This window comes from Peromyscus eremicus, chromosome 8a (genome assembly GCF_949786415.1).
Source record: "Peromyscus eremicus chromosome 8a, PerEre_H2_v1, whole genome shotgun sequence".
Classification (NCBI taxonomy): Eukaryota; Metazoa; Chordata; class Mammalia; order Rodentia; family Cricetidae; genus Peromyscus; species Peromyscus eremicus.
In genome coordinates, this window is record NC_081423.1 from 91,192,778 (window position 1) to 91,212,415 (window position 19,638).

Sequence of the window (19,638 nt, forward strand, 5' to 3'; positions counted from 1 at the left end):
TAGAGAATCCCGTGTTCCAAGTGAGCCTTGCCCAAGCTACACCCTTTCTGTGCAATGCCACCCTGGGGGACTGCCGTGGACCTTGATTAATGAAACCGTCCTGTCCAAACCAGCTCAGATGGAAGGGGAACTCTTTGAAGTGGCTCAATGTCCCCTTACCCACAAAACTGAAGACATGAGTTCAACTCACAAGCAATAGGTTATGAATACTAAAATAAGCCCAGGCATATGCCAGTACCTCAATCCAAGAAAATCTCCAAATGACACTTTTATTGGTTTTAAGGCAGCAAGGGATGGCTTCTGGCCCACATGCCTTTCTGGCCAAGCAAGGGAAAATCAGGGAAGGGGAAAGGTGGCCACTGGGAGTCAGTCAGAGCACGTCCCTGCACTCCACTCCACCTGCTTTTTCCAGTCCTCTAGTAGCATTCTAATGCACTTGGGTTTGAGAGCAAGTGTGCCCCAGGTCTGATGGTGTCTGCCAGGACTGTCTTCCCGGCCCAAGGCCCTGCTCAGCCTGCCTTTCCCTCGGCCAGGCTCTCCCAAGGGCAGATGACTTCCTTTTCCGTGGTCTGGTCACCAGACTCCCCAGCTCCGGTGTCATCGGAGTCCATCAGGAAAGGCCCACTGTCAGTAGGAATTTCCATTTTGATCTGGAAAAAGCTTCAGACACAAAAACAAAGTGAAGAGAAAGGGAGTGTGGGTTATCCCCACATGATCCCAACAGTCCCAAAGACTAGCATGCCAGGGACACCGGCCCAGAGTGACAGGTGCAGCCAGTGGCTCTGGAGTCTCCTTTGACTGGGGCTTACGTTTTTCTGTGGAATGAAAGACGATTCCAAATATGCTTTCTTTTCAATTTTCAGTTTGTAGGGTTTTGATGAATTCTGCCTGTCCCTGTCGTGTTGGCATACCCATATTTAATCCTCAATCTCTTTAAACTGTCTCTTGAGGACACTGCAAAGGCAGCCTTTGAAAAGCTCTATTCCCACAGGAAGTGGGACAGTGGCCTCAGAGCTAGAGCAGTTCCTCCATCGAGCCAGCTGAGGGAAATCAACAGGCTCGTACCAGAGACTCATCATTTCCAAAAGCAATACAGCCGACCTCCCTCCTGCTCCTCCAAGCCACACAGGCAAGAAGGGGACAGTAGCTGGGGCTCCCTGCTGTCCCCACACTCATCCCACTGAAGAGGTCACACTCTCTGGGTCTCCATGGCAACCTAAGACCTCCGCTTGACATTTCTTTCTCCCAGCCCAGGCAGGGTCAAATACAGCACTGTATCAATTGGTTTGGGGGTGACTCTGACTGTTCCCTCCAAATCCCAGGAAAGATGAAGCTGCAACTTGACTCTCTGCTGTGAATCCAGGCACTCTGAACCATTCCTCTGGGCCTCTGCTCTGCACAGAGTGGCTACCTCAGGGCACTTGGGGGGTCTCAGATTTCAGACTTTTGGAGCTCCCCAAAATGGAGTTGAGAGGAGCTACTGCTTGATTGGAAGTTGATACTCATTATCTTAGGCCACCACAGGAACAAGTATCCTTTTGAGGCCCCTTATAGGATAGCAGGCAGGTGTCTATGAGGACCAAGGAGGCCATGGCACTTAAGTGATGGAATGGAGAAGGGCAGGAGCCCCTGGGGAATCATATCTTAGGGACGTCATAGCCTGTGGTTACTGCTGAGGCCCTTTACAAATGTAGTGAATTTACCTGACTAGTAGTCTTGGGACAGGGCAGATGAGTGGAGGAGAACGGGCAGAAAAAGAAAGAAGCTGCCCTTGTACCATCTCTGGAGGAGGGAGAGATGATGGGACTGAGATTCTGGGGGCATTCGGGGCTTAGAGATGTGTCTGCTCTCCACAATCCTCATTATCAGCCCCATGGCTCCATCAACACCATGAAGCCACAGTCCACGGCCACACCCACACCCACTGTCCACATGCACACACCACCAGCCCCTTTGGCATCTTACTTGGCTACTTTCTTGGGTTTCAGCCTGGGTAGCTGTTGGCCCATGTCCCCCAGAGGCTGCACCTTTCCGTGGGAAACAGCGGGGCACTTGGATGAGAGCCTGGCAAAAACCGGGGACGCCAAACAGCCCCGCCTCAGAAACCTTCCAAGGGACAGAGCCACACGGGCCTTGGGAGGGGCCCTGGGTTGGCCATGTGGTCTTGAGTGGTCAACAGAGGTCTCGCTGCTCTCAATGACTGAGGGCCCACAGTTGGCACCAGACCAGCTGGCTTCCCCCTTGGGTTCCAGGCCTGAGGAACTCTCCAAGGCCACTCGGATGGGCGAGGGGCAGATGGCGATGCTGGGCCTCCGGATGAAGCGACTTGGTGAGGGAAAGGGCCTCCTGGGAGAGCGACAGGATGGGGAGAAGGGGCTGGAAGGAGAGGGAGGCACACAGGTCCCTGTATACACGGCCAGGTGGGGGCTGGGAGCCAAGTGCTGACCCGGCTGTGGAGAAGGAAAAAAGAGAGTTCAGTGAGGAGTCACATCTCCAGCCTTCAAGGCTGATGGGCTAATTCAATCTGCTTCCAATGGCAATGGTGCAGACCTGTTCTGGCCGGCTTCTGGAGGTACCTGTGAGAGGTACCTCTTGCCAGGACCCATCTGTCACAAAGTGACGTTCTGCCAGTCCTGGGATGCTGGAGTGTAACCATGCTGAACTTGGTTACCCCTCAACTCAAGTCTCCAAATGTCCTTCCTACCCCATGTCACCTCTTCTTCATTGTTGACCACAGCTTTAGACCTGGTGGCATTTGACACTATGTCGTTGCTCTTTGGTATGCACGTGTGTGTGTGTGTGTGTGTGTGTGTGTGTGTGTGTGTGTGTGTACTTTGCTGGAAATCTAACCCATGATTTTGCCCATGCTAGGCAAGTGTCTTACTGCTGAGCCACACGCCCACCTGAAAGGCATTTAACTTTAACACGGCAGTGCAGGGGGGGCGGGGCCTGCAACCGGTGCCCTGTTGAGCCTCCATGCCTGAGACCACACCCCCACCTGTGTCCATCCGGACAATGCTTTAGCCGCCCCAATCCTAGGACCTGCCCAGGCCTCCTCTCAGGCTGGGAAGCTGAGGAAAAAGGCAGAGTGTAGAACCTGAGAAGCTTGCAGGAAAGAGACAGGCAATTCTAGAGGAAGAGGTGATTCTGTGATTCAGCAAAAAAAAAAAAAAAAAAAAGGAAGTATCTCATTGTCCTGGCCCCAGAGTCCAATGTGCTGGGGCAGAAGAGGAGGGTCTGGTATTTACTCAGCTCAAGGAACCTGAAGGAGCGTTGTCCAAGTTGAGCAAGGAAATTAAAGCTGAGAGCTCCACTCAGGCTCTTTACTGTCGCCTCTTCCTTTGCAGGCCACAAGGGTCAACTGGCATGGGCTGCTGGGTCCCTCCTGAAGGCCTTCTATGGTCATATACCACATGAAAGCCGGGCATGGCCAGAAGTTCTGAGGAGAGGTGGGTGGTGTCTCAGGGACAACTGAACTGCTTCCAAGAAAGGCCTAGAATGGATTATAATGAGGAACAAACCTTCTCTGCAACAACACATAGATGTCTTGTTCAGAGGACTCTGCTCATCCCTCAGACTCTAAGACTGAAGGAGGCTGCCTGAGCCCTGGGCAGGAGGCTGCTGACCTCAGAGTGAGGCCTGGACTCAAGGTTCCTCAAACGATCAAGGCCCAGTGTAAAGCAAGGTACGCTCATGGACCACTGAGAGGAATGAGCTCATCTGTTACACAGCAATAGAAAATTAGACGACTAAATGTGCTTCTGAGCCTATGTGTGTGACCCACGGTGCTCCCTACTAACACGTGTCCCCATCCTATCGCCCGTGTGGGTTCTATGTCCTGGAAAGTGGAATAAAATTATCTAAATGAGGAAATAAGCTCGAGAGAGTGGGGGGGATATCAGTGAGGGACCTACTACGTTCACTTGAACTGCCTTGGAAAGTGTCACAAACTCCTGAGATCACCCCACCTTTCAAGATAAGAAGATGGAGGCTCCTGGAGATAAAGGGACTTAACCAAGATCACATGGCTTGACTGTCCCTTCCTCCTCTTTCCCTCCCCCTCTCCCCCATCTCTCCTTCCCCAGAACCTTCCCCTCTTCAGGATGAACAAAGCAGGAGGAAGGTGGCCACTGCCTTCCCTTGTTCCCTTACCTGGACCGAGACGTCCCTTCTGAGCAAACGGCCACTCTCCCAGCTGCTGTACGAGTTTGGGGTTTTGTTGTTGTTTGTTTTTCTAGCTCTTTCTTGCTCTGTTCCTCCCATGGAGGCCTGGGCTTGTGCTCTGTAGCCCAGCCCCTCTACCAATGACATGAGCAGCAAGCAGTGGCATGCAAGACACGTGGCGAAGAAATGCAACAGGAAACAGACGAGTGGAGCCTGATTTGGATTTGTTGTGAGCAGCTTGTTTTATTGAGCGAGGGAGCCGAGAGAGAGAGAGAGAGCCGAGAGAGAGAGAGGGCAGGAGCGTGAAATGAGGCGGTACATTAACAGGGAGACACAATCACAGGGTGTTTCATGGAAGACAAAGCAGATGGCACAGCGTCTCTACTCATTTCTGCTCCATCAGAAAATGGCTGAGAAATCAAAGACCTGCAGCCACACTCAGCATGCAAGGACCCAGGCCCCCTTCAGTCTCCTCCCCGTTGTGCCCTTCCCCTCTTCTCCAAAAGCAAGGGAAGTTGGTGCCATAAAAAAAAAGTCAGCTTAGGTGAGGACATCACTCTCTTGTTAGTCACGCCACTAAACGCAGTCTGGCACAAGACCTTCCTAGTTGGAACTGACCCTCACTTTGGTCATAAAACTTGGGGTCACAGGCCTGCCAGTCACTACACTATTACTAATCGGTCTTCTCTTAGAAGCTGTATAGTTAGAGGCTATAGAAATCTATTGTATACCTCAAATATAACCTAATGCTGTCTAGAGAGTGCAGAGGATGCTGAGAGAGTGGAGAAGTGAGACGGTTTGGGGCAATAATGATTTAAATATCCCTAAGGTAATACTTAAACAAGAAAGGATAATGGGCGACTGTGTTGAACGACTCTGACAGAAGAAAGCAATGCTTCCTTCAGAACCATGAAGCGCCTAGGGGGTGTAATGACAATTGTGGTAATGGTGGTGGTGGTGATCATGGCGATGGTGAAAATAATGGTGATGGTGATGGTGGTGGTGGTGGTGGAGGTGATGGAGGTGTTGATTACAGCGGTGAGTATGATGGGAATGGTGGAGGGGGTGATGGTAATAAGGATTGCTATAATTGTGTAATGGGGGTGATGATAGGGTGGTGATGATGATGACGGTGGTGGTGGTGGTGGTGGTGGTGGTGATGATGACAGTGATGGTGGTGATGATGATGATGACGGTGGTGGTGGTGGTGGTGATGATGACAGTGATGGTGGTGATGATGATGATGACGGTGGTGGTGGTGGTGGTGGTGATGATGATGATGACAGTGATGGTAGTGATGATGATGATGGAAATGGTACTGATGATAACGGTAAAGATGAGGAGATGATGGTGATTGGGATGTGATGATGATGGGGATGATGACAATGGTGATTGGTGACGACGGTGGTGATAGCAGTGATGATGATGATGATGATGATAGTGATGGTAAAGGTGATGGTTGTGATGGTGAAAAGGCGGCCACGGCCAGCATTTGCTGAGCATCTAGGATGTGCTCGGCATGGCTCTAAGTACTTTACTCTTATTTTCCTGACCCTGGATCTTGTATCTTTTACTTAACACCCATAATGAGAGCAATGATTTCTGCAAAAGTCTAACAGGAAAAAAGAATTCTACAAAGGAAATCCTAGACCTTATAGAATGACCTAATCTAGCATAGTTAAACTCCACGGGCACAGAAGCTTGTTATGCAATTAAATTCTGGCATTAAGAAATGAAGATGGTGTCTAAGAGCGATTTAAATATAGCAACAACATTATCTAAATATGCACTATTTTGACGTCATTTGAAATACAAATGGGCCCTAAAGGGGCTGCTGTTATGTTTGTTCCTAGTGACAACAGGAGCCTTTGCCCCCATTAGAGCTGCGACAGCCACCATGGATGCTCTTTCAACACCCTCTGGACCCTTTGCTACCAAACCTGTGAATTTCCTTGTAGATCTCAGGACTTGAGATGGCACTGTCAGACTCTGACACCAGGGATGAGGCAGGAGTGAGAGAGGAAAAGAGCTGATGTTTGGAGTTGAGGTACAGTGATGCCACACAAGCATATGAAGTCCTGCAAGCTGGATGATAAACAGAGCCTTCCAGGATGGGTGGTCCAGGTTGCCCATTGGTCTTAATCACGTATACCAACTACCAACCCCAGGACCCCTCTAGTCTCCTTAAAGTCTCCACCCTTCCATAATCTAGGGGTTCCTACTATGACCTCCCAAAGCATCATGGGCTTCCCTATAATTCAGCTGGCCACACTCTTGTCTTTCCTGTTAACTGTGAGCAGCCAGTCGGGACCCTTCCTCCTCTCTTCTTCCCTGTCCCCCTAACCCAGGCCCTGACTGCAGCACCTGACCACTGCTCGGCATGTCACAGAGGCTGACTGTCACTGTGGAACGCTGAGTGGCTGTGACACATAGAAGGAACTGGTCCTGAAGCCTGGCTCTTCTTTGTAGTTGTTGGTTGAGTAACAGTCTCACTGTGTAGCCCTGGCTGTCCTGGAATTCACATGTAGGCCAGGCTGGCCTCAAACTCATAGAAATCTGCCTGCCTCTACCTCTCGAGTGCGGGGTTTAAAGGTGTGTGCCACCATGCCTGGCCTAAGCCTGACACTTCTAATCATACACCTGCCAAAAGCTTCTCTCAGGCCCAACAATTCTCTCCAACTCTTGGCAACTCTCACACACTGCACACACAATTTCTTAGTCACATTCTATCTCATGGTATAGCCATTTGCACCCACACATCTTCATCAACTCTGTGACGATAAAGTCCACTTTGCATATTTTTTATCCCTCCATGGACCCTGCATATATATTTTTTTTCTGGCCTCTACTTGCATAGACACACACACACACACACACACACACACACACACACACACGTACACACACGTACACACACACATGCTTGTCATGAATTGTTAATCGCTGCTATCCAGAGTGAAGCCATTTCTCCTGTACCTTCCTTTGTGTGGAAATGTTCAGACCTTTATTTCTTCACTCATTAAACAGCAAATGCTCACCTGCTCTGTTTAATGCCTGTGACTCTCACTGATGGCAGGACCTTGTAGCTCAGACACTGAGTAGATTCCCATATGTATGGGAAAGAACCCAAAACAGGACACCGGTCCTCCAGAGCATGAGACACTTGAGAAGCACAAGGCTGGGGCGCGGGGTGGCAGATGGGTAGACCAGAGATGAACAGGATCTAGGCTCTGGTGCCCTGAAGAACTCATGATGAACTCCTGCGAACTCCTGTGGTTCTACCACTCTAGCCATCATGTGCGCTGCTAGCATGATCTCAGCTCATGTGGGGTGATGAGAAGGGACAGCAAACATTCTCTGGGTTCCTGCTTCTCAAACTTTCCCACTAAAGTAGGCCAAACAGCGGGAGAGTCTGGTAAACACGCATCCCCCAGGAGTCTTAGAAGGGCAATGCCTGAACCTGCATAGCGGAGCATGAAATGACTTTGATGTCTCCAATGGTAGCCTTAAAAATTCATGCGCATTTTGCATTCCATTTCATAATATATTTATGGTTGTTTTAATGTAAATTTTTAAAAATTACCTAAATCTCCTCCTATTCTAAATAGTCAAGTAAAATTGGTATCCGAGTTCTGGACCTGACCTTGTGACAGCTCCTCTTCACAAACGACTAAGCAGAGAGGGCCTGTGAGTGCCTCAAGACTACACGGCTTGTGTTAGAACTGGACCAGGGCCCAAGTGGCCTCCTCAGAATCCAGAGTTCTTTCCATTCGTTCATTCATTCACTCATTAGTTCATTTGTTCATTCATCCAGTCCCATAACACACATGTATAGAACGTACTAAGTCTTGGGCATTGGACTCCGAGAGGGAAGCTAGACTTTGCCCTTCCCCGCAAACCACTCAGTTTATAATGGTTCGTTACCTGAAGCCTCTGCCTGGTGACTCCAAAATTCTCCCAAAGAAAATGTACAAAACACATCTCTGATGCCATCTCAGAGTAACTCATGAAATTAGGAAGTGTCTGTTCCCCTCTGGAGCTGGGATTATCTTGCTAGCATTAAACCGATGACCACAAGCTACTTACATTGGCTTAGACAATCTTCAGGGACCTGGCCCCGCCCACCTCTCCCACCTTGTCTTTACCCTTTCCTCCTCATCCACCGGGCTCCATCTACCTGGCTTTTCAGTTCACTCCAAACCATTTCCTACCTCTGAGGCTTTGTCCTTAGAGGTCCTCTCTCTGTGGGATGTTCTCCTTGCTTGTCCACATCCCATGACAAATCTTTCTATTCCTGTCGTTACTTCAAAAAAATGTAAGTCTACACAGAACACATCTTCCTTATCATGGTATCATACCCATTTCCTTAGGACTTAATTCAACAGGTTTTTAATCCTAATTTTAGTTAACAGTTACTAAAGTGGGCTCAATTCTATACCCTTCCCTGTATCCACATAGTTTTCAATGGGACTCTGACATATTTTTACTAAAAAGAAAGAAGTCTATTTCCCTCCCTGTTTCTCCCCCTCCACTTCTGTGGACACAGGGTCTTATGTAGTCCAAGCTGGCCTCAAATTCATTATGTCTGTAAGCATGACCTTGAACTCACAATACTCCTGCCTTAACCTCCCAAGATCTGGGATTACAGGTATACACCACCACGTTTGGTTTTATGTAGTGGTGCGGATTGAACCTATGACTTCATGCATGTGAGGCAAACACTCTCCCCACTGATCTGTATCCCCAGCCCTGTTTCTTCACTCCTTTAATCTAGGAGGAATCTGTGACTTACTCTGGCCAGGAGAAGATGGACGAGGCCATGGAAAGCCAAAAGCCCGTCTACTTTCCCCCTTGCAACTCTGCCACCACCCTGAGACCTCCTGGGCAGGGCTGCTGGAAGACAAGGGGCACGTGGAGCAGAGCAGACATGTCCCATGTGTCCCAGCCCGAGCTTCTGTGAGCCAAACTCCAGACAGGAGAAAATGCAGCCCAAAGCAACAGAGCCACCGAGATGACGCCACATGTATGAACAATAAACGCTTACTATTGCACGTCACTCTAGTTTGTGGCCTACGCTGCGCCACCAAGGCTACCTGATTGTTCCGTCACTTTGGTCAGTCCCAGACCATAAGCTCTCTCAGAGAAGAATAATGTCACTTTTGTTCATCCATGCCCTGCACATAGAAAGTGCTCAATAAATGTGTGGGAAGTGTGTGCTCCTGCTTTAGAAGACTGGTCTCTTACACTGGTCTCTTTCTCTTTTGCATACAGGTATGTGTTATTACTTATCTTCAAGAATAGCCTCATGGGCCTCAAAGTCATGAGAGGCCCTGTCCTCTCCCCTAAGCACTGAGACAGTCTAGTCTACAGTGATAGAGACAGGTAGCGCCGAAGTCTATTGACCAAAGTGTATCTGATACCCACAATCCCTCCTCCTGGATGCAAGCATCAGTGCCTTTGTTCTTTAACCAAAGAGATATCCTCAACTTTAACCAAAGGATATCCTTGCCTCCTCTGGACTGAGTCTTTCATTCCCCTAAGCTATTTATCCATACATTATGCACAAGGGGATGGGAAAATAGAAAAGAAGTAACCACAGCTAACAAGCTCACTAGGAAATGTGTCCCGGCAATGGCTTCCTAGGCAGGTATAACAGAGGAGACCAGGGATGGGCCTTACAGGAGCCCTGTGGAGGGATCTCAAGTTGCTTTGGAAGTGGCATCTGAATTGGAGAGAGAGGGGTGAGATTTTAGCAAAGCTATTCTAAACAAATACTCCTCAGAGAAGTAGCCTTGGAGGCTGGAGGGTCAGTTTCTTGAGAAGGCAGCACACTGTGGCCCCTTTACCTATGCTTCTCACCATAGCTCCCTAAAGCGATGTGGGTGGACACTGATACTCACTCAGGTGACAACCCCCTGCCGACACCAGCCCTGCTCCTCGGTGACTTGGAGGAGGAAAACAAAGCTACGTACTCTTGATCTAGAAGTCCACTCTGAACCCTACGTTTTGCTGATGGAGAACGAACCTTCTAAACACTAATCCTTTTGGGGGGTGTTGCCTCCCCCAGGTGCATGCCCCCCACCCCAGGAACCAGAGATTCATTTAGGAGGAAGCTCCTTTTTGAGTTGGCTCCTGCGGTCCAGCTTGCTCATGACCTGGGTGATGTCCACGGTGTTGGCCGCTTCGCGAGCTTTCTCTTCCTCTTCCAACTGCCTCAGGATGACAGGGCTTGGGCTGGAGCGCAGGTGACGCCTCATAAATGGGAGGGTGGAGCTACAAGGAAAGACAGACGAGTGGTTGGTAGAAAACTACACGGCCTGCCTCGTGACATTGACATGCTCCATGGAGGTTGGGGCTAGAAGATCAGAATTGGGACATGGCCTCTCAGTGAACTTCTAAGAAGACCTCAGAACCATGTCCAACCTTAGTTCTTTTCCCCTCATGGAGGATGGGACCACAGTGAATACAACTGCCACCAGATTTCAGGTGAGACCCTAGGAAGGCTCTTTGGATAAAGATGGTGATGTTAACAGACACACCTTCTACAATGTTTAGAAATCAATTTGTTATGTCAATGCAAGATTTTCAAGATCTCAGTGTTGTCTCTGCAAGATCTTCAGAGAAGAGGGCTCAGTGGGGTGGGATGATGGGCCCCTGAGAGCTTGAGTCTGGAGGAAGAGTCAGGGCTCAGAGTATTTGTTTACAAAGACAAGGTGCGAGGGTGTGGAGATAGCTCCCCGACAGCACGTGGACCAGAAGTTGATCCCCAGAACCGTGGAAAAAGCCCAGTATGGTAGTGCACAATCATAGTCCCAGTGCTGGGAAGAGAGAGACTGTGGAGTGCCTGGGGGCTTGCCAGCCATCCAGCCTGACCTACATGATTAGCTCCAGGACAGTGAGAGGTCCTATCTAAAAAAAAAAAAAAAAAAAAAGCTGGAGGAGTTGCGGGAGGAGTAGCCTCTAAGGTTGGGCCTTAACATACATGTACACACACACACACACACACACACCCCACACACACACAGAAAGCTGAGCTGTCCCAAAGTCCTGACCCAGTGCACGTTTCCTCAGCGGATTAGTGGGCTGCAGGCATTCTTCACGGGCCCCATGTCATGATGAATTAGAAACTTCTTCCGAAGCCAAACATGGATTCCTGTGACCAAACTGACTACCACACCCTAGGAATCAGGACTAGGTTTAAAGGGCTTAAGGGATGGAGCTGAGACACACAGCCTCGGGGATGGGAGGGGGTGGATTTAGGGAGCTAGCATTTCTACAGCAACAACGGACTAAAGACTGAGAACATACCCCGAATTTCTGGACTGTGTGGGCCCCTAGAGCAGGGAGGTAGGATGCTCTTACAAGGAAGGAAGGAAGGAAGGAAGGAAGGAAGGAAGGAAGGAAGGAAGGAAGGAAGGAAGGAAGGAGGGAGGGAGGGAGGAAAAGAAAAAGGAAAAGGAAAGGGCACTGGCTAATGCCACCAACTCTGCCGAAGGGCAGGTTTGTGCCTTAGCTTTCAACAGCTTTTCTTATACCTGGGAGCCATGGAATGAATTCCCTCGCACTGCATGCTCTGGGACACAAGTCAAGTGCCACACTGTGTGAGCATTCACACCTGTTCTCACTCACTGTAGGGATGACTGCATTCCCAGACTGTGATGTCCCCTGCCAAAGTCAAGGGCTCCAGCAGAGGTCTACTGCCATCCAAGGCATTCAATGCCCTGGCTGTGCCCAAGAAGGATCCTCTCTGAACTCCCATGCCTGCCTCAACTGATAAAACGTTAGGACTGAAGTGTGAGACAATCCACCCCCCCCACCCCCACTCGCACCCCGCTCCTTTCTGACAGAATTTCTGGGTTTACTGTGGCCCTTTATTGGAGTTCCCAGAGCCACTGAACTCCCTTCCTTTCTCCTAGAATAGTGCCACAAACCCTCTTCCTCTCACAGGGCTGTCATCCTCAAGGACAAGGTGGTGTATTCTCTTATTAGCTCTTTTGATAAAGGATGCCGCACACACACCCTCACCCCTTTTGAATTGACTGAAGATGCTGAAGATGGGCCCAGCATTGGCTGAACAAATAGGAACATTTACTAACCACAGAAGCATGGGGCCCATGGACGACTCTGTCTTGGAGAAAAAAAAAAAAAAAAAAAAAAAAAAACTCTGCCAGAATTTCACAGCTTTATTCAAGCTGTTATTTCTTACTCTTTTAAATCCTTATGGGTCCGTCTCCCCCATCCCCTAAAAAAAAAAGTTCAATTTGTTCCTCAGAGTATGACATCATCCATTGTCCCAGTGTTTCTGTAAGATGAGGTGACAGAAGCTTCCAACTAGTTAATGGACTTCTAAAAAGTAGTCCCCAGAGGGACCAAGAGCAGTTCTAGTGTTACTGTTCGCTTCTCCTAACCATCTAGCATTTTCTCTTGGTGTGCAATTTCTCTCTCTCTCTCTCTCTCTGTCTCTGTCTCTCTCTGTCTCTCTCTCTCTCTCTCTCTCTCTCTCTCTCTCTCTCTCTCTCTCTCTCTCTCTCTCTCACTCTCTCAGGTCCTGGAACAATAGAGATACAAAAGTGTACCTTAATTAATTCCTATTCATCAGTTTGGAGGGAGAGAGGGTAATTTAAAAAAATGAGATGTTTCCATTTGTGATACTCATAATTATCGGTCTGATAATCAGGGCCCTTTAGAACCCGAATCAGAGAAACGAAACTTACGGGAGGCAATTACTAAGGGAATCTTGCTGGAGGGCATTTCTAAGCAAATGAGGCTCTCATTCACTGCACAACACTTTCCAGCCCCCAACCACGGCATCAAGCAAATCTTCCACTCCAGCCATTTGGCTTCAAGAGGCCTCAGGTCTCTAAAGTAAACAGCAGGCAGCCAGCGATTACAGACACTCCACTTGCCTTCTCTTGGTGGTTTCCTGTGGCTCGATCGCTTTGGCCAGCATTTCTTTATAGATCGGAGATTTTAAATAGCGAGCATAAGAATCCTGGTGGGAACAAGAGGAAACGGTGGTGATGAGCCAGGGAGAGGGAATATGTCGGATAGAGCAGAATATGCCTGCCACTCCCGAGAGCACTCCCCCAGTAGGAGAGCGGAGTTAAGGGAAATCTGCTTCCTTGAATGAGGCCGATCAGGCAGGTGCTGGGAGTACTGGTTCTCAGGTGTGGAGCCCAAGACCGGGCAGTGCCAGGGAACTCAGAATGTACATCCTTGGGGCCACCCCAGTCCTACCTAATCACGGACTCCAAGGGTGGGACAACCACGAGAGTCTTTAGGACCACAAGTCATAACCCCCAACCCTAAAATCCTCAGAGTTGGGAGCCTGTAAAGCCAACGAGAGTTAAGAAGACATTAGCCTCTCACCTTTAGTTGCCATGGAGACGGAGCCCACTTCTAACCCCATGAACACCCATTTTTCCCTGGTGTTTAGGGTAGAAAGGTGAGATAATACAATGCAAAACACCGAAAGGACCAAGACTTAGGCCGTTCTTATGGGAATGCTTCCTGGGACCTGAGCAGGGTACGGGAGTTGCTCCTCAATGGCCTGGTACTTTCAAGGCAGCCAAAAACTCCATTCATAACTAATGGGGGCAATGCCCACCACAGCAACCCAGCAATGGAGAACAGTCTCAAGATGTATTAAATCCTAGAGACTAGTTGGCAGTAGTAACAGTTCTAAGAAATAGGGTGAAATCTAGGAATGATAAAGCTGAGTCATGTGGAACTTGTCGCCACAAGAAATGGCCCCTAAGGGACATAGAGTCCACTGCAGACACACAGCATTCTTTTTAAATCACCTATGCAGACAGACAGACACCACTTTTTCATGAGATGCTTCTGCCTCATCCTAGCTAGTATGTGTGTAGGGAGAGGGTGTGCAAATCTGTGCATATGCATGCAGTAGAGGACACTGAGTGTCTTTCTCGATCATTCTCCACTTTACTTTGGAAGCAGGTCTCTTTGCTGAGCCTGGAGTTCATTTGCCTTGGCTAGGGGGTCAGCAAGCCCCTGGGACCCTCCTGTCTCTGTCTCCCAGCTTTTGATGTGGGTGCTGGCGATCGAAACTCAGGTTCTCAGGCTTGCAGAGCAAGTGCCTCCCCAGCTGAGCCTCCCCAGCCCCTGCACACTACAATCTTAAGAGTCAAATACAGTTTTAAAACATATTAAGGAGGACTATTATTAAAGAGATCTTATTCTAGATCTTCTAGTAAGAAAAACACAGGGAAACCCCACTGGTGAGGAGTGGATGAAGTAGCTTGCTAAAAGCTGTAAGTGATGATTATTTCAAAGAGAAGGCATTGCTTTGTAACAGTAAGAGAATCAATACAAAGCAGGGATGGTGATAAATATTTAACCATTCCTACCCATCTATACCACATACCAAAGCCAACAGAGGTACCGTGCCACAAGGAATAATTGTAATAATGAGAAGCCAACGTGTGGAAGAAAGCCTTGTCCTGGGATTTTTGTGTGGCCAGCAGGATAGCACATTTAGTGATGCGCTTGCCACCAAACTTGATGACCTGAGTTTGATCCCAGGAAGGAGAGAACTAATGTGTACACACACACACACACACAATCAATTAATTAAAAAATAATTAGGTATATGTAGGTCAGGAAGATGGCTCCGTGGATAAGGGTACTGGCCAACAAACCTGATGATTTGAAAACTCATACGGTGGAAGGAGAGAACTGACTCCATAAAGTTGCTCTCTGACCTACACACACACACACACACACACACACACACACACACACACACACACACGCACACGCACACACACACACGCACACACTCAAAGAAATGAAAAAGAATTAATGTCTTGGAATATTTTCCAGAAAGTTATTTTTCTCTCCGATTCTCCGTAGGAATTCTTCCAAGGGATTCCTGACAGTTCCTTGGAAGCTTCTACCTCCCCCGTTAGCATTTCACTAAGGATCCAGAAACTACCTGAATTCTCACAAGGTTTACTTGCTGGCTCTCTGGATCTATCAGAGCAGGAGCCAGCATCCTCTCGCCATCCCTGCTGAGACCTGAGGCAAGCCCGGACTCTGGAGGAACCTTCCTTGGGATCTTTTTGAGGACAAAATGTCTTGCTTTATACAGAGACCGTGCCTTATAAGTCTTCAACAGCTCACAGCAATCCCTTTAATCTGTCTCACTGTCCCTAATATTACCTGCAACATAACTGCAGCACAAGCAGCCGCAGATGCAAACTGCTTCTAGGTGATTTCCAAGGCCAGAGGGCCGGGAGTTCAAGAAAGGTCTAGCCCGTGGATAAGAGGAAGAAACAGCAGGCAGTTCTCCTTCATAGGACCGCAAAGCAGCATCCACATCCCCTCCCCATTTCCCACATCTGAGGATCTCTCCTGGTAACCGTGAAGGGAACGCCCTGGTCACCGAGCATCCTCACACAGGCCTGCCTACCTTCTTCATGAGCATGTAGATATGGGTCTGTGCTGCATCCAGCACATAGCGGTGGGGGTGTCTCAGCCCCTTCACCGTGATGTCCATGGTTTTACCATCAATGTTGATCCACCGTCTCGCACCTGGAGCCAGAAACAGCCTGGGAAGGGAGAGAAATGTCCAGAAAAGGAGCTAACCCAGGTGCACGGGTAGGAAGGGGTAAAGGGCCCACACAACAGGCCCAAGTTCGTTAGGAGGCACTGAAGAGCCTGAAATGTGAAGAGGTTGTCCATCAGCTTTTCCCAGAAGCCAGAATATGGTCACAGTAGCCTTGGGAATGGAATGTTTAACCTTGATGTTCTAGGAGAGCAAGCCAGAAGCTGGTGGGTGAGGCCTTTGCAATTTGGGGGAAGAATCAACTTCTAGGGGGACTGGAGAAATAGCTCAACAGTTAAGAGCACTTGTTGCTCTTGCAGAGGACCGAGAGTTCAATTCCCAGACCCATATTGGGTAGCTCGCAACTGCTTGTAACTGCAACTCCAGGGAAATCTAGAACTCCGTTCTGAACCCTGCAAACATACACACACACACACACACACACACACACACACACACACACACACAAATAAAACTAAAATCTTTTTTAAAAAAATCTACCTCCAGCTTAACCCTCCTCCTTCCTCACTGACACCCTAGGGCCAACCTGAAGCCAGATAAAGAGACCTCCAAAATGGCATTCTAGAACCTCTGCTCTCCCGTGGCCCAGGCTAGAAAAGTGTGATGATGAATCTCAAATGCTGAGTGGAGAGGAAGGGTAGCTATACACCCCCCACCCCCACCCCCCACCCCCCGTTCCCAGAGTGTGACCATTTATCTCAGCACCCAGGCCAGCAGCCCTAAGGTTGGCTGAGTTTTCCAAGTCCTGGAGCTCTGTCTAGGGTTTAGCCCAGGGGCATCCCCCAGGCTAAAGGTTAGAAAGCCTCGAATGGTATTTCCGCACACTCCTAATTTTGTCACTCAAACTACTATTTACGTAAGTGGAGGCCTGGGAGGTGGGAGGTTGCCATGCCTGTGAGGCTAGCAGGTCGCCTCCTAGCAGAGTTTTAACCTTAGGAGCTGTGGACTGTCAGGAATCAGGCACGTGACTGATTCTGTTCCACAGAAAGCTGCCATAGGCCTCACCCTTGCTGCTCTTGGGGCACCTCCCTGTGGGCGAGCTAACTGGCTAGGAGAACACAGGAGCGTCTGAGGAGAAACAAAACATCCGTTCTTCTGTGTAAGGGCCTCCATTCCTTTCTGAAATCTGGGATGGTCCAACCTGAGTCCACGAAAAGCAAGACCAGCCGAGGAACAAATGCTGGCTGGCTCCTTGGTGGGAAGGGCTGGCTGGCCTGCTGCCGAAGGATCAGTATCAGAGGCGGGAGCTGCCAAGGGCTGCTCCCCACCCCACCGGAAGCAGCTGGGGAAACAGTGTTGCATATGAGTAGGAAGTAAAAACACTGGGCCCTCAGCGCCCTAGGCTGGTGGGACCACTAGGGAACCGACCACAGCACGACAAGGGTACACACAGCTTCTAGCATGAAGACCAACAGGGGCAGGACTGCAGCACTCCACAACCTCCCTCCTCTCCTCCCGGCCCTTGGGAGCAGATCTACCTCACTGAACCACCCTCGGCTCTGGGCTGACTTGGAAGAGGGGCGGGGCTAGACAGGGACATAGGGTTGCTAGAGCAGTGAGTGGGGAATAAGATCTGTGCACACTTGCACCCCAAACTGGGGTCACTTTCTCACACACATGGGAGATGTCCCTTCCCCTCATTGTCTAAGATGGCTTGTAGAATAGATTCTCCATACCTCTCCTTCTCTTTCTCTTCCCCCCTCTACACACACACACACACACACACACACAAACTTAGGGAAAGTTAAACACAAAAATTTGCACTTATGCTGGGCTGTGGTGGTGCACGTCTTTAATCCCAGCACTCGGGAGGCAGAGGCAAGTGGATCTCTGTGAGTTCAAGGCCAGCCTGGTCTACAGAGCAAGATCCAAGACAGGCTCCAAAGCTACACAGAGAAACCCTGTCTTGGGGGGGGGGGGGGAGGGACTGCACTGTGGTTCAGCGTAGCTTGCTTTCATCCATGGACACACCCTATGGGAACAGGAGAATGTCACCTCCATCTCACTTGGCTTCCCTCAGAGGATCCCTCAAACTTCCCAAACCTCGGGGGTGAGGGGGGGCATTTATGGCATGGCGGTTCAGTGGCTGATGCTAGCCAGAGCCCAGGCAGCCACAAGGGTGTGGGACGCCACCCCCAGCCCCATTCCTTCCCCACCCACGTGAGGGAGGCTTTCCCCAAGACACAGCTAATAGTTACTTGTAAATCTCCTCCGCTTTCTCCTTGACCTTGGACTGATCTCCATACTTCAGGTCCTCACAGGCTTCCCAGAATCCGAGGTTCTCCCCTGCAAAGGGAAGAAAGATCCATGGAGATGACAGCCAGGTGGGAAGTGGAGTGGAGAGAAGAGGAAGTAAAGGTCAGGTGTGCTCAACTCACTCGGTGAGCATCTTCCTGCGAGACGAGTCACTGAGCACCGGGACATCAAACTACCACATGTCACTTCAAAGAGGGAGCCACTTCTGGGGTGTGGGAGTAGTTGGGACCCAGCAATGGCTCATCTTCCGAGTGTCCTCTGCCATAAACTGGATTGCCCCCCTCCTATGTTCTGGAAGCAATTATCCACTAACAACATGGATGCCATCCTGCCCTTCAACAACACACAGGGCAGAGCTCCGAATAACCCACTCCACGGGCTGCCACGTTCTTTCTAAATTGACGTTTGTTTGTTTATTGGGAGGCACAGGTGTGGAGGTTAAAGGGCAAAATTGTGCTGTCAGTGATCTCCATCATGTGGGTCCCAGGGACTGAACAGAAGCCATGAGGCTCAGCCGCAAGAGCCGCTACCCACTGAACCATCCTACCAGCTCCCGTATTCTTTCTGGCTGAGAATTTATCTTTAGCAAACACTTCCTGAACAGTTCATACAGGCTCATAATTATATATGACTCCACCCTAGAGCTTCCTGCATGCTGCTGGGTCCCACGGCCATGTGACTTCTGCCAGCTTTATTTGACTATGCATAGGGACCCCCACCTTCTGTACCACCCCCAGGCATCCTCCAGTCAAAAAGTCCTTGGAGTCTTTGGCAGCTGATGACAGATGCTTACAGGACACCTGGATACAAGGAGCACCTAGTGTCACAAGAACCAGCGGGATTTTGTTCCTCTAGACTGGGAAATCGAGAGAAAAACAAAAGACCCTCGAAATCCTTAATTTCTTCCCAATCTCTTGATGTCTCCCCAATAATTCAAATATGTTGGTACAGTGATTCCAAATATCAATTTTACATGAGAAAATAAGGATGGTGTCATCAATAAGCAAGTGTGTGTGAGAGAAAGCACGAGCACACACACACACACACACACACACACACACACACACACACATGCACACACGCACTCTAATGTGCTGTGATGCCATTTAATGGACAAGAGAACCCTCTCCTCTGATTCCTCAGTATTTCCTGAGAGCTCCCAGTTACGTCGGACTGGCAGAGGCTACACAACTCTGCACTGGCTAGAATTTGTCCCGTAACTAGGGAGGCGGATATTCTCCAGACAGAAGTCATGGGCCAATGATTTTCTTCAATAGTCAATTGGTCTGACATCAAGACCTCTTGCATATATTTATATGAAGAAAAAAATCAGTTCATTGCTTAGGACTATTAAATTAAATGAGCAATTGTTCACAAAAGCCAAAAAGTGAAAACAACTCAAAATGCCCATGGAGGAGGAACGGGTAAACAAAATGTGGTATACATTTGCCATGGAATACATTCAGCAGTAAAGAGGACAGAGAATCTCTTCATTAGTTGCAGCTACCAACTGCGCACAGCTCAGTTACCTGCGGGAATCTCAACTGGGGGTTGCCTCTATCAGACTGGCCTGTGGTGTGCCTGTGGGACATTTTTTTTGATTGATTATTGATAGAGGATGGTCCAGT

The 19,638-nt window shown here is 49.3% G+C and overlaps 1 protein-coding gene across 2 annotated transcripts in view; it reads right to left on the reverse strand.

Annotated features, from left to right (window-relative positions):
- Window positions 1-253: 253 nt before the first annotated feature.
- Window positions 254-19,638, reverse strand: part of Rgs9 (regulator of G protein signaling 9) — a 72,514-nt gene continuing 53,129 nt past the window's right edge. For both annotated transcript variants that reach the window (XM_059272026.1, XM_059272027.1), the window contains exons 14-19: window positions 17,953-18,040; window positions 15,599-15,737; window positions 13,071-13,156; window positions 10,320-10,437; window positions 1,966-2,450; window positions 254-660 (exon numbers count right to left, since the gene is read on the reverse strand). In XM_059272026.1, coding sequence (XP_059128009.1) covers window positions 510-660; window positions 1,966-2,450; window positions 10,320-10,437; window positions 13,071-13,156; window positions 15,599-15,737; window positions 17,953-18,040 — 1,067 coding nt within the window. In that variant the 3' untranslated portion in view covers window positions 254-509. The remainder of the gene's footprint in view (window positions 661-1,965; window positions 2,451-10,319; window positions 10,438-13,070; window positions 13,157-15,598; window positions 15,738-17,952; window positions 18,041-19,638) is intronic.